Consider the following 15,973-nt stretch of genomic DNA (forward strand, 5'->3'; position numbering starts at 1 on the left):
GCATTTGTCGGAATTCAGGTATTACAATTATTGTAAAAAAGCCATTTTTTTCCATTACAATGCACTTATACAGTTAACTGCCAAAAATAATGGAAATGCTTGAGTAAATGAAGGATACAAAGTATATTGAAAGCAGGTGCTTCCACACAGGTGTGGTTCCTGAGTTAATTAAACAATTAACATATCATTATGCTTAGGGTCATGTATAAAAATACTGGGCAGGCCATTATTTGGGCAACCATGGCTATGCTCCCATAGGATAACAATGCCCACATCCACAGGGCACAAGTGGTCATTGAATGGTTTGAGGATCATGAAAATGATGTAAACCATATGCCATGGCCATCTCAGTCACCAGATCTCGACCCGAATTGAACACTTATGGAAGATTCTGGAGCAGTGCCCGAGACAGCGTTTTCCACCACCATCAACAAAACACCAAATGAGTGAATTTCTCGTGGAAGAAGAGTGTCGCACCCCTCCAATAGAGTTCAAGACACTTGTAGAATCTATGCATTGAAGCTGTTCTGGCTCGTGGTGACCCAACACCCTATTAAGACACTTTATGTTTGTGTTTCTTTTATTTGGGCAGTTACAGTGCCTTCAGAAAGGATCAAGGCAAAGATGAACGGAGCAATGTACAGAGAGATCCTTGATGAAAACCTGCTCCAGAGCATTCAGGACTTCAGACTGGGGCAAAGGTTTACCTTCCGACAAGACAACGACCCTAAGCAAACAGCCAAGACAACGCCGGAGTGGCTTTGGGACAAGTCTTTGAATGTCCTTGAGTGGCCCAGCCAAGCCCGGACTTTAACCCGATCGAACATCTCTGGAGAGACCTGAAAATAGCTGTGCAGTAGCGTTCCCCATCCAACCTGACAGAGCTTGAGAGGATCTGCAGAGAAAAATGGGAAAAACTCCCCAAATACAGGCGTGCCAAGCTTGTAGCGTCATACCCAAGAAGACTCGATGCTGTAATTCCTGCCAAAAGTGATTCAACAAAGTACTGAGCAAAGGGTCTGAATACTTATGTAAATGTGATATTTCCGGGAGTTTTTTTTATACATTTGCAAAAACATTTTTTTTTAACTGTTTTTGCATTGTCATTATTGGGTATTGTGTGTAGATTGATGGAGGGAAAAAATAAAAAATAAAAATACATTTTTGAATAAAGCTGTAACATAACATGTGGAAAAAGTCAAGGGGTCTGAATACTTTCTGAAGGCACTGTACCTGTATATACATTATTTTTGTATATCAGGTATTTCTTTCATATTTTGTGATACAATAAAGAAATGGATATGCCTCATTTGCATCTATGCACTGGGTGTATTTGCATACATGAATGACTTAACATAAAGGGGTGGAACCTGCAACCACCAAAAACGACCTTTGTCCAGGCTCTCTCTAATCATATACTACAATCACCTGTGCTCTCTAGACTGCCTCATTAATGATTAATTACTGCTGTTGTCATGTTGTATTACATAATTTACATTTACATTACATTTAAGTCATTTAGCAGACGCTCTTATCCAGAGCGACTTACAAATTGGTGCATACACCTTATGACATCCAGTGGAACAGCCACTTGCATCTAAATCTTTTTTTTTTTTTTTTTTTTTTTTTTGGGGGAAGAGAAGGGGGTGTCAAGAGAAGGATAGCCAAAAATCAACATGCTTGGCTCTACTTTACATTGTTTGCGAGATCAGTCATAATATCATTATAATCCAAATGTTCCTATTGGGAAGTTGCTTTCATTTTAGCTTATCTAACTTGGAAAAATGTCAACTGTAATATATATATATATTTTTTAATGGCACAAAACACCTACACCCATCAAAATAAAAGGTTCTCTTTCTTCTCTTTTTTATGATAGAAGTGTCGAAACCTTGCGTTTCATTCCTGACCAAGCGTTGGTGTTCTTGTTGATGCAATGGAAAACCATTGTATTTCATTGAACCCATTTGAGCCATTAGCGGATTGTGTTTGACAGGTCATTACCAACATTTCCACAGTGGTATCGTTAACAGGAACAAAAATGAATGGCACAAGCAAGAGTAAGAAAGAGTCGCTACAGTAAAATTAAAGCCATCAATTCAGTGATATTTAAGTGACAATTTTGCACCCCTCACAGGAAAACAGGACATTTACGTCTGAAAAGGAGTAATTCTCAGGTGGGGGGGGATGCTCGTTGCTCGGAGGAGAGAGGGAGTAATAATGAAAAATACTCACTTGTTTATCCTAAATTACTTTTCTGTCAAGCACACCTCCTAAGCAAATACTGTCCTCGGATGAACATCACATTTAATCATTCAGTTCATTTGACCACTCTGGATTGTGCAGATAAATAAAATAAAAGGTACTGTAGCTTAGCATTGCTAATCACTTGTTGGATTCATTCAGAAAACCTTTCTTGCTATCACGTCCTGCCGCAAGGCATTCTGGTACTTGTCAATCACATGAATCACAATGAATGTCTATGATGGTTGCAGTTGAGCTTGGAGAACAGTTTACAGTTGTACCATAGAAGGCTTGTATCCACCTCACTTTCTAACGATTTTAAAATACAGAAGCCAAACACTGGAGATATGGACACAAGTTCCTCCACGCTTGTGCATTATCATAATTCATATACACAACACCACTAGAAATCGCTGCATTAGCATGTTTCTGTTAGACGATACATCTTGACAAAATACACCATATTACTGGCCTACTAATGTGCCTGGACCTTGGAGCTTCATGAAACGGGTTTCCATGGCTGAGCAGCTGTACACAAGCCTAAGATCACCATGCGAAATGCCAAGTGTCGGCTGGAGTGGTGTAAAGCTCGCCGCCATTGGACTCTGGAGCAGTGGAAACACGTTCCCTGGAGTGATGAACCACGCTTTACCACCTGGCAGTCCGATGGATGAATCTGGGTTTGGTGGATGCCAGGAGAACGCTGCCTGCTGAAATGCGTAGTGCCAACACTAAAGTTTGGTGGAGCAGGAATAATGGTCTGGGCTGTTTTTCATGGTTCGTGTCAGACCTCTTAGTTCCAGTGAAGGGAAATCTTAACACTAGAGCTTACAATTATATTCTAGAAGATTCTTTGCTTCCAACTTTGAGGAAGGCCCTTTCCTGCATGGCAATGGCAATATCCCCATGCACAAATTGAGTCAGTGCTCAATAGGCTACTCAAGCCTCTCCATTCCCCTTGTTGTGAAATCCCAGGAAAAGCTATAGGCTACAAAAGCTAACGGACATTCGTTTAGATCCTTTTTTATACTAGGCCTATTTGGGGTTAAGAAGCAGGCTTGCTCTTGCTAATTGCTAAAATGTAAAACAGGCCTACAGCACAGAAAATGCATGTTGGGTGAAAGTTGAGGAGAGAAAGTGCATTGGTGTGATCTCTTTTGGCCGGTTATGATGACATTGTTGCACTGATGCGTTGCAAATAGTTGCACAGGACAGACAGATGCAAAATGAATTGACGACCATTAGAAAAATGGAAATCACTTGCAAACCACTTGAGCAACGAGGCAATATCACGCTGTAAAAGATGCACGGGCTAAACAGTGGTTGTTGCTGAATTGCGACATTGAAAAATGAGTTACCATTTTAGTTTTCATTCGGCCTCTGTACATTGAAGTATTATTTGCAGTTGTCACTATGACAATGAACACACCCTGAAAGCACTGAATAGTCTTGGGTTACCACCTTATTAATAGGCATGATGCAGTATGATGCATTGGACTGCCATTGATCAGTTGATTGACAGGTGCAGGACTGTAGAACGATAAAACATTCCTCTAGTGTGGATGCTCACCACACATATAGTTATGTAGCCTATAGTCTATCATTATAGCCTAGTTATCATTACTGTTTTTAACTTGATGGATGGCCCTTAACTATTACACAACAAATGTTATTATCACAACATAATTCCTAGTAGGTGTAGCTAACTTGAATTAAATAAATTACACTTAATTTCATTTACTCGGCTTTAATACCCTATAAATTGACTCCGTCAAATAATTTACTCTGGCAAGTTTGCCAACAGCGCGCTGCAGTAGGGAAGTAAAACGGAAGTCGAATCCATCACTTCCGCTGTTTGACTGTGTCCATAGCAACATTTGAAAATTAGGTGGAGACAGTGTGTACAGTAGATCAGTATACAGATTTGTACAGATATGACAGTTCGTTTGAAAGCCATACAATGTTTGCATATCAAGCATACAGAAACACACAGTCGACTATGTGCTTGCGCCACTCCATGCAGATATCAGTAAAACACAGACCTACATAAAACACATTACAAACTGAACTACAGTATCAGTGACGTGGTTGTTTTCAATTCACAAGTATGTCCAAGCTTTTGTGCGGTTAGTTCCTGGGGTAATTAGTTAGTGAATTAACTCTGGTCGGGTTTGGTTTATAGCCATTTTTATAACGTCACCTTTCCACTAAAATGAAAAGGGAGAGTCATGCTGAGCAGAACAGAGAAAGTCTGTCTTCCTCCCAAATGGCACCCAATTCCCTATTTAGGGCACTACTTTTGGCCAGAGCCCTATGGGCCCTGGTTAAAAGTAGTGCACTATAAAGGAAAAAGGTGCCATTTAGGACGCTACCGCTGTGTGATGTTACAGAGGTTAGCATGTAATGGCAATGAAAAACAAAAGCTGTTTATTCTCAACTCCCACCTTTTTATCCATCTTCACTGACACTGTATTAAAACAACTGTCTATTGTTGGGAGAACGACTGTCCCCTTTCATTGAAGACCTGGTAAACCTCTGTATTGAAGGCATTGTCTGCAGAAAACAGGATCCCCCATTATAGTGAATGGAAACATGTCAAATCTCCATGTAAATATATATATTTTTAGAAGACAATCAATTGCTTTTAATACACCAGATGTATGTCCTTCAACCACCTCTTTTAAAATCGCACACAGAAGAAAGGAAAACAAAAGGAAAATGTGGTTGCTAATGGCAGACTGCAGTACCCCAGTCAGCCTTCAACTTGAGTTACTCAATGGGAGGGGGCAGCACTGAGCTAGCCTGCAGCACTGAGATAGCCTGCAACATCACTTCCTGGAGTTGCTCAAACTGCGCATGGTACGTCTCCATGAGACATCATCTTATCCGACTTAATTTGGCTTCAATGCGCTATTGAGTCTTCACATTGGAATGAATGGTGTCAGGTGACCAATAGCTTTGTCCATTCATAGTCATTGGGTTACACACACACATAGGCCAACGCCAACTGACAAGATGTTATTTCTTACATTATTTGTTCAGAACATTTGTAGTATTATTACCTACAGCCTAAATTAACTTCTGGACATTAGATCGGTAAATCACTCGGAAGAAATTTGACCAGAAATGTGACTTCCCTGACCTGGATCCTTTGTATGGACTTCCTGAGGGAGTCCCATTCATCCTGGGTTCTACAACAAAACATTAATGACGGAGAAGAGGGAGAAGTCAGTCTGCGCTGTTCTGTGAAGGGAGTAGTGCACAGCGTTGTACGAGATCTTCAGTTTCTTGGCAATTTCTCGCATGAAATAGCCTTCATTTCTCAGAACAAGAATAGACTGACGAGTTTCAGAACAATGGTCTATGTTTCAGGCCATTTTGAGCCTGTAATAGAACCCACAAATGCTGATGCTCCAGATACTCAACTAGGCTAAAGAAGGCCAGTTGTATTGCTTCTTAAATCAGGACAACAGTTTTCAGCTGTGCTAACATAATTGCAAAAGTGTTTTCTAATTATCAATTAGCCTTTTAAAATGATCAACTTTGATTACAATAACACAACATGCTATTGGAACACAGGAGTAATGGTTGCTAATAATGGGCCTCTGTACGCCGATGTAGATATTCCATAACAAATCTGCTATTTCCAGCTACAATAGTCATTTACATCATTAACAATGTCTACACTGTATTTCTGATCAATTTGATGTTATTTTAAATGGACAAAAAAAATGGGTTCTTTCAAAAACAAGGACATTTCTAAGTGATCCCAAACTTTTGAATGGTAGTGTATATCATCATGAAATGCCTTGAGAGGCTAGTTAAGGATAATGTCATCTCCATTTTACCAGACACCCGAGACCGTTTGTTACAGGAATTAAATTCCTTTGTTTTATTTAACTCATTCAATTCAACACTCTGTCCACTCCTAAGAATTTGTAAGACCCTTATTTGCATAAAATGGACAGAGACCAGTCTCAAAATCAATCAGTAGCATTTATTCTCGAGAGTACTGAACACGATACAGTTTACCAGAGGTTACAAACTGAAAATGACGTCATTTGTTTTCGAACTGTCCCGTCTCTTCTCCCACCCTGGTACAAAGGCAGTATCTCAAGCCTTCCCACATTGTCTCCCTACCAATTTAATATAATTTATGACTGAGCCAAGGTCTTCCTGTGTAGATAAGCATTCTAGCCAGTCTGACGATAAGTTCATTCATTTCTACCAAGGAACAGACAGTCATTGTTCTAATTCTTGATTATATTTACACACATTATATTCAGTACTAGAATTAAAAGAACATTCATACATCTATACAGTAACATAATAGTATTCTGATTAGTCAGTCCTGATTGAAGTGTATACATAATTAGTCATTATTGATTAAAGAAAATCCCTTAACACCGTTACAATTTGCATACCAACCAAACAGATCCACGGACAACACAATCACCATTGCACTGCACACTGCCCTATCCCATCTGGACAAGAGGAATACCTACGTAGGAATGCTGTTCATTGACTACAGCTCAGTCTTCAACACCATAGTGCCCTCCAAGCTCATCACTAAGCTCAGGGACCTGGGTCCTACACAGGCTGAACCCAGGTGGTGAAGGCAGGCAACAACACATCCACCACACTGATCCTCAACACTGGTGCCCCACAGGGGTGTGTGCTCAGCCCCCACCTGTACTCCCTGTTCACCCATGAGTGAGTAGCCAGGCATGTCTCCATCTCAAACTCAGCACATCACGGAGGTCATGAAATGGTCCCTTCACACCGACAGCATGGTGAAGATGGCGCAACAGCAATTTGACTCGGCCCATAAGAAACTCACAAACTTCTACAGATGCACCACTGAGAGCATTCTGTTGGGCTGTATCACCACCTTACACAGCAACTGCACCGCCCACAACCGCAGGGTTCTTCAGAGGGTGGTGCAGTCAGCCCAAAACGTGAGCCGAGAGACTGATCAACAGCTTCTATCTCCAGGCCATCAGACTATTAAAACAGTCATCCCGAGCAGGCCTCCGCCCAGTACCCTGCCCTGAACCTTAGACACTGTCATTAGCTACCACCCGATACCCTATCCTGCACCTTAAAGACTGCTGCCCCATGTACATAGTCATTGAAGACTAGTCACTTTAATAATGTTTACATACTGTTTTAACCACTTTATATGTATATACTGTATTCTAGTCATGGCTCACCATTATACAACTACTGCTGTATACACATTTTCTATTCACATACTGTCAAAACACACCATTCACATACATACATATTTTGGAATCTGGTTCGAAAGCTTAATTCCTGAAATTCGATCCATTTTGCCATGCGGTTTTGTAATGTGTATTTAAAACACTATTCTCAACATAGCTCATTCTATTATTTATACTACTGTACATTGTATTTTAGTTACACTGCTTATACACACACACACCACATGTATTTCTATACTGGTTTCTTGACATATCTCACTCTAAAATACAGTGCCTTCAAAATATTCATACCACTTGACTTATTCCACATTTGTTGTGTTACAGCCTGAATAAAATTTAATAAATATTTTTTTCTTCTCATATGGCAAATTAAGTGAAAATGAAATACAGAAATAACTCATTTACATAAGTATTGACACACCTTTGCTATGGCACTCCAAAATGAACTCAGGTGCATCCAATTTCCTTTGACCATCCTTGAGGTGGCTCTACAACTGGATTGGAGTCCACATGTGGCCAATTCAATTGTTTGGACATGATTTATGAATATCCACACCTGTCTACATGAGGCTCCACAGTTGACAGTGCATGTCATAGCAGAAACTATACCATCAAGTCCAAGGACCTGTCCGTAGATCACCGAGATAGAATTGTGATGAGGCACATACCTCGGGAAGGGTATACATTTTTTATAAGTGGTCCTTCTGTAGCTCAGTTGGTAGAGCATGGTGCTTGTAACGCCAGGGTAGTGGGTTCGATTCCCGGGCCCACCCATACGTAGAATGTATGCACACATGACTGGATAAAAGCGTCTGCTAAATTGCATATATTATTATATTATATTATAAAAACTGGGAAATTGAAAAAAATATGGAACTACCCAGACTCAACTTTAACTAGAGCTCTGCATTTCAATATTTATTTTTTATTCATATTTTTTTATTAATTGTGTATTGACCATGTCTGTACCATATCAAAATAAATATTGGCAGGTGATACAACCCAAAAGACAAGTATAAAACAAATAACACTTTAATACTGTTCAAAGTCTTTGATACAGGAAGGTAGTCTTTCACCAGGTCAAATTCCTGGTATATATAAATGTACTTGGCTAATCAAGTTATTCTGATTCTAGTCCAACAAATCGCTGCGCAACAGCAATTACAACACTAGCAGTCATTATACAGTATACATTTCAGTTCCCTATTTTATGAAACTAGTCCCACAACCACCCAGTATGATATCAAATGTCTCATTACGAAGGCCCTCTCTACAAGCGACAAAACAGCCTTGCACTTGTTTGGCCCTGACACTTTATTTTCCAAAGATTTATGATGCTCCAGGTTGACCAATTAAAATCACTTCCATAAAACCTACACCGTTCAAATCAGCTCCAGATTTGTTATCTACATATGAGTGAAGGGGGGGCATGCTTGAGACAGCACATCCAGAGAGATGGGGGCATGCTTGAGACAGCACATCCAGAGAGATTGGGTGGGGGGCATGCTTGAGACAGCACATCCAGAGGAATTGGGGGGGCATGCTTGAGACAGCACATCCAGAGACAAGGGTGGGGGGGAGAAAGAGAGACAGAAACAGAGAGAGAAACAAACCTTCCATAACAAAGCCATCACTTACAGAGAGATGAAGAAGAGTCAAACTTAAGGAAAGGTTTGACTATGTACAGACTCGGTGAGAATAGCCTTGCTATTGAGAAAGGCCGCCACCTGGCTCTCAAAAGAAGAAAGGCTATGTGCACACTGCCCACAAAATGAGGTGGAAACCGAGTTGCACTTCCTAACCTCCTACCAAATGTATGACCATATTAGAGACACATACATATTTCCCCCAGATTACACAGACCCACAAATAATTTCAACACAAATCCAATTTTGATAAACTCTCATATTGGGTGAAATACCACAGTGTGCAATCACAGCAGCAAGATTTGTGACCCGTTGCCACAAGAAAAGGACAACCAGTGAAGAACAAACACCATTGTAAATACAACACATATGTTTATCTATATTCCCTTTTTAACTTTAACTATTTGCCCATCATTACAACAATGTATATAGACAAATGGCACTTGAAATAGCTTTATTATTTTGGAACTTTTATGAGTGTAATGTTTACTATTCATTTTTGGTTGTTTATTTCACTTTTGTTTATTATCTATTTCACTTGCTATTGCAATGTAAACATATGTCACGCCAATAAAGCCCCTTGAATTGAATTGAGAGAGAGGAGAGAGGAAAGCTATTGGTCTACACGGGACAAAGGAATAGCAAATTAGCCACCAGACATCGTTCGATTATAATGCTATTTTGTTTTTACCTTGCATGGACCACAAGCTTCACACAGACAGGATTGTAAAATGCAGACACTTGACTTTCGTCGACGGCGGTAGAGACAGACTTGTCAAGGCTCATTAATAGCATTGTCTATGAGCTGTGTAAAGACGGAGCATGGGCAGAGTAATTGGCATTATCATGTCAGGAAAAGGCAGAGTCCTCTAAATGGCTCAATCGCCTGTATCTGCAGCAGTAATTACTGCTCCCGCAGGCAGAAGCAAAGAAGAGAGAACAACCTGGGAAGAAGCTTGGAAACAAAGAGTGGTGAATGGATAGTCGTTTTGATCACTCCTCCTGGCCCTTGGGAGTCATAGCGCTGTTTATTAAGCAATCCATCTCTGACTGGGCTCTGGGGCTAAGACTCTGTTCCCTCTGCTGCTTTGATGAGACACACTCCAGCAGGCTGGCTACAGTGACAGGTGGAAACAGGCCAGAGGTTGGACAGCTAATGCTGTAACTGTACATCATAATTGGGTCAAAATGATCACACTCAATCAGAGAATGGAACACATCATGATGCAACGGCTCACAGTGCTGTTTGATCAAGCATTTCCGACGAAAATATACTGTAGGACTCAGCATGCCAATATTTAACCATGTTGACATACAGTAGCAATCCATTCTAAACCATTTAACTCATTGGCATTGCAATCAGTGAGAAAACTCAGCTTCAGCAGTAGTAGTAGAAACACGTAGCACGTTTAAGAAGTCCCTTCATTTCACTGTTGAGGTCAACAGTCCAGGAAAGCCGAGATTGTACCCAGGTTTGATTACATGCACATCATTTGAATATTTACATTTTTCTGACAGGCCAGTACTTATCTGACAGAAGGTAATGTCAATTAAGTTTCTAAACATTTCTTAGTAGACAACACTAGGGAAATTAAAATGGAGCATTCAAAGTGCCAGCTGAGATGACTTGTTAATTAGCCTTGTGAAGGATTCATGGGACACTTTATAACTCAGACGGGCTGGCATTTAAAAAAGAAGAAACGAACGTCAGCCACGCATGGAGGGCAAAACCCCTGGGGGTTTCGCCCTCGTTTGTTTGGGGGAAGACACCCTGAAACAACCAAATACCATCTGCTACTGTTTTCATAGGTACAATAGCTTTGATATTATTCATGTAAATGTTCACAACAGTACTTTCCTTACAACTGTGTTTCATATCAAAAGGAGAACAACAGGCTTTGTTTTTTGGTGTTATAACCTAGTCACTTGGAACATTGTGAAATGTGGAATTCTGGGTTGATCCTTCTTATCAAGCAGGTGCCTGACTGCACGGCACAAATAGATCAATAACGGTTGAATGAAAGCTTACACACACACACACACACACACACACACACACACACACACACACACACACACACACACACACACACACACACACACACACACACACACACACACACACACACACACCATAATTTTATTAGCACACACACATGCACGCACACACACATTCAGTGCATTCGGAAAGTATTCAGACCCCTTGACTTTTTCCAATTTGTTACATTACAGCCTTATTCTAAAATATAAATATATACTCAGTACTTCATTGAAGCACCTTCTGCAGCACTTACAGCCTCAATTCTTCTTGGGTATGAGGCTACAAGCTTGGCACACCTGTATTTGGGGAGTTTCTCCAATTCTTCTCTGTAGATCCACTCGAGCTCTGTCAGGTTGGATGGGGAGCACCGTTGCAGAGTTATTTTCAGGTCTCTCCAGAGATTCAAGACCGGGCTCTGGCTGAGCCACTCAAGGACATTCAGAGACTTGTCCCGAAGCCACTACTGCATTGTCTTGGCTGTGTGCTTAGGGTCGTTGTCCTGCTGGAAGTTGAGCCTTCGCCCCAGTCTGAGGTCCTGAGAGCTCTGGAACAGGTTTTCATCAAGAATATATATCTCTGTACTTTGCTCCGTTCATCTTTCCCTTGATCCTGACTAGTCTCCCAGTCCCTGCCGTGGAAAAACATCCCCACAGCATGATACTGCCACCATCATGCTTCACCGAAGGGATGGTGCCAGGTTTCCTCCAGACATGATACTTGGGATTCAGGCCAAAGAGTTCAATCTTGGTTTCATCAGATCAGAGAATCATGCTTCTCATGGTCAGTCTTTTAACTCCAAGCGGGCTGTCATGTACCTTTTACTGAGGAGTGGCTTCCGTCTGGACACTCTACCATAAAGGCCTGTTTGGTGGAGTGCTGCAGAGATGGGAAAACCTTCCAGAAGGACAACCATCTCCACAGAGGAACTCTGTCAGAGTGAGAGTTTGTCAGAGTTTGGTGGGGTGGCCAGCTCTAGGAAAAGTCTTGGTGATTCTAAACTTCTTCCATTTTAGAATGGAGGCCACTCTGTTCTTGGGAACCTTCAATGCTGCAGAAATGTTTTGGCACCCTTCCCCAGATCTGTGCCTCGACACGATCCTGTCTACACGATCCTGTCTATGAGCTCTACGGACAATTCCTTCGACCTCATGGCTTAATTTTTGCTATGACATGCACTGTCAACTGTGGGACTTTATATAGACAGGTGTGCACCTTTCCAAATCATGTCCAATCAATAGAATTCACCACAGGTAGACTCCAATCAAGTTATAGAAACGGCTCAAGGATGATCAATGGAAACGGGATGCACCTGAGCTCAATTGAGGCTCATACTAAAGGGTCTGAATACTTACGTAAAGAAGGTATTTCTCATTTTAAATATGCATTAAAAAAATGAAATACAAATGTTTTCACTGTCATTATGGGGAATTGTGTGGAGATTGGATTTAATATAGTTTTATTCATCATTTTGGAATAAGGCTGTAACAAAATGTGGAAAAAGTCAAAGGGTCTGAATACTTTCCGAATGCTCTGTACATTTATACTAGCAGACACACAAAACCATATTTCTATTAACTGTCATTGTGATTCTAATACAGCGCAGATTACCACACCATTTTCTGCTTGGGTTGAAAATCCAAGACAAATCAGAATCATTCATAATGTAAAACAGCCATGAAATAAGAGAACACACTTGTCCCAGTCTGTGTGGTCAACTGTGCATGTGGTCTGCTTCTTGAGATGCATTGGCCTCAGTCATTGTGCCAAAGAATTGGACCCCTGAGAATGAAATCACTGCCATTAAGACGTTATTGTGCACTTGAACCTAACTGTATGGAGCTCCCAGCATTCCCTGCACTCAAGCCAACCTCAACCGCAGGAGTGTGATAGACGTGACTGAATTTGAGCGGGTGTTCAGCACTCCTCAGAGAGCCCTCGACTGGGAACTATCGATTTCTCAAGAGCAAAGATTACTGCACACTGTTGATTCTGTTATGAAACAGAGAGAGAGTCTACAGAGAAACTAAACATAATTACTTTTCGGAAACAATAGACACCAAATCGAACAAAGAAAACAAAGGACGTAACTCAATTTGTTGTCAGTGGGCGTCTAGTATATTTAAGGCAGTTACACAGTCTTTCAAAACACTTTGCTCCAGATTGCGACTCCAACAAAGCTACCTTGGTTATTTAGTTCATGAGCCCCTGTATTGCCAATGAAAATGTGCATGTTTTCACATCCTTACATGCATTTAGCTTTTAAAATGGGGAGAAACACCAATATTGACTCGACATCGTGTTTTTCAAAGGTTTCTTTGTTTTTGATCATTTGAAAGAGTTTGCAAGAGAGAAAATAGTGTATTTCACAGTAATTCATGGAGAAGCCGAGCCAGCTGTAGCCCAGTCTTGATTAGACGAGGCCCAGAAGTGTAGCTGACTCAAAACCTCTGCTGCCTGCTGTCTAGTCAATAACAATGTATCCTTGATTCAGCCCTACCCTCGTAAGCAGAGTGAATGTGAGATTACAGAGTCTGGCAACGCAAGATATGATAATGTTATTATATAACCGACTGAAATAATTCCAATACACATCATCCCATGGCAGGTCATCCCTGTGGTGTTCTGTAGTATGATAGGCCTATGAGATCAAACTGTCAAGAAGTGTAAAAAGCTACTGCAATACAGTGGAAAAAACCCACTATTGGGCTCTTGATCAAACGTGGAGACAGGGGAACATAATACTTTACCAACAAACAAAAAATGCTGTAGGAAGTGAAACTTGAAAACCCTCAAATATGTACACATATTTCCATATTCAGTTTGATAGATTTGTATAATCATCTCTGAATGGCTTCGAGGCGTCCACCAGGATCACCACAACATAGGCTTGCTGATGCATCACAAACCAGACGGTCTGATCTGCCAATACATTTGATGACAGTTCTCCACGGGAGACTGTCAACATCACAACACTGTATCCCCTAGCTGCAGCCTGTCACACAGAGAGAGGGGGAGAGATGGAGGGGAGAGGGGGAGGAGAAGGAGGAGAGGGAGTAAGACTGGGATGTGTTCATCACGCCGAAACGGGGCGGGACCTACCTTGAATTTGTCCAATAGAAAACTGTTGGTTTGCTCGGTTTTCTTCCGTTTGGTTCTTAAAAAACGGTAAACGATTTCCGGAATGAATACGCCCCTGTAGTAGTTACAGCCTGTCAGAGGGTGAGGGATGGAGGTCGGGAGGAAATGTGAAGAGAGGGACAGAGGAAAAGGAGGAGAGGGAGGAAGCCTGTCGCATCTGACAGAAGGAACTGTCTCTCAGGGGTGTGTGAAGAAGAACAGCATTCTGAGGCACTCTGAGACCTGACCCTGAGACCCCTACAGTATCTGACATCCACACAGTCTGACTAGGCATAAGAGACAGTCAGAACTTATTCCCTCTTTACATCCAGAAGCATCAGCACAACTATCTTTCCCCAAACTCAGAAAAAGTCAGGCAGGTATGTCACAGATTAGGATAGGACAACTATCAGCAAAAATGTGTGTATTAAAGGGGGATCGTATACCAGGTAGAGTCCTGGGGGCACCACATTTTCATTAATTTACAACTCATGTTTTAAGTGGTAAATTGTTTGACACTGGAGTAAAATGTTACCAAATATCGTACATTTTCTCAAATATCCGAACAGCAAATCCCTCTTTTAACAAAATGGGTGGGGGGCCCATCCTGCATTCCCGACCCCACATCAATTCCCCCAGTTCCCCAACTCACCTGAGCCTGTCCTCCTCCTTCTTCCTCAGCTTCATGTCCCTCTGCACCACCTTCAGCACGTGCTCTGCCTCATTGTCCGTCAAGCCCGACAGGTCCAGCTTGCGCCCCATCTCTCCTGGCCTTGCCAACGCCACGGGGTACTGCTGCAGGGGGGCACTCGGGAGGCCGGGGCAGGGACGACCCTGCACAGGGGAGGAGGTAGAGGGGGTTTAGAGAGAAGTGGTGGAGACGGTCCATAACTGTGTCTATCAAGACTTTCTACATTAAATGTTCCGGCGGTTTTGCTTTGTGTTATGTTGTACTGTAGTGTATTGATGACTAGGGATGTATGATATATCGGTAAGCATATCGGAAAGAATATCGGAATCGGATGATATTAGCTAAAAACGCCAACGTCGGCCCGATGTCTAGTTTAACGCCAATGTGCAAAACCATTGTCAAAGCTGACTTGCATACCTTTACAACGTAGGTAGATGACGTAATGACGCCACTAAAAATATAGCGCTACACGTGCAACACAGCATTCCTAACCTAGCCCACAATGTCTGCTGTGTGGATCTATGTTGAAGATTCAAAGGAAGATAACAAAAAGGCCATCTGCAACGTTTGTGCTGCTATTATTTCCCGAGGAAGGGAGAGAGAGTGAAATCTTTCAATACCACAAACCTAATTACTCACTTGAAAGTGCATCACCCCCAGACTTTCAGCGATTACTTAGAACAAAAGCAGAAAGAAACGAAGCGCCCACTTCCAACTACTAAACAATTTCAAGTATTGCAGTAATTTGAAAGAGTAAGAACATTTCAGCGAGGCAACTCAAAGGCGAAATCCATTAAGGCCAAGATAATGGAATTTATTGCCCTTGACAATCAACCGTTCTCTGTCATGGATGATGTTATGTTGGCTTTCGCCAACTGGTCGAACACCTCGAGCCCCGGTACACACTACCAAGTAGGCACTATTTTTCAGATGTTGCCCTACAGGAGTTACGCAGTATTGTTGAAACGCACATCCATGAGCTACTTGTCACTGCTATTAGCTTCACGAC

The 15,973-nt window shown here is 41.6% G+C and overlaps 1 protein-coding gene across 6 annotated transcripts in view; it reads right to left on the minus strand.

The window, feature by feature from the left end:
- myripb (myosin VIIA and Rab interacting protein b) overlaps nucleotides 1–15,973 on the minus strand; it is a 200,779-nt gene that overhangs the window by 163,759 nt on the left and 21,047 nt on the right. For all 6 annotated transcript variants that reach the window (XR_008111213.1, XR_008111214.1, XR_008111215.1 and 3 more), the window contains one exon: nucleotides 14,926–15,107. Coding sequence is in view for 3 of the 6 variants with exons in the window: in XM_052506155.1 (XP_052362115.1) it covers nucleotides 14,926–15,035 (110 nt within the window). In the remaining 3 variants the exon portion in view is untranslated. Of the gene's footprint in view, nucleotides 1–14,925; nucleotides 15,108–15,973 lie in introns of those variants that run through there.

Source organism: Oncorhynchus keta, chromosome 4 (genome assembly GCF_023373465.1).
Source record: "Oncorhynchus keta strain PuntledgeMale-10-30-2019 chromosome 4, Oket_V2, whole genome shotgun sequence".
Taxonomy (NCBI): Eukaryota; Metazoa; Chordata; class Actinopteri; order Salmoniformes; family Salmonidae; genus Oncorhynchus; species Oncorhynchus keta.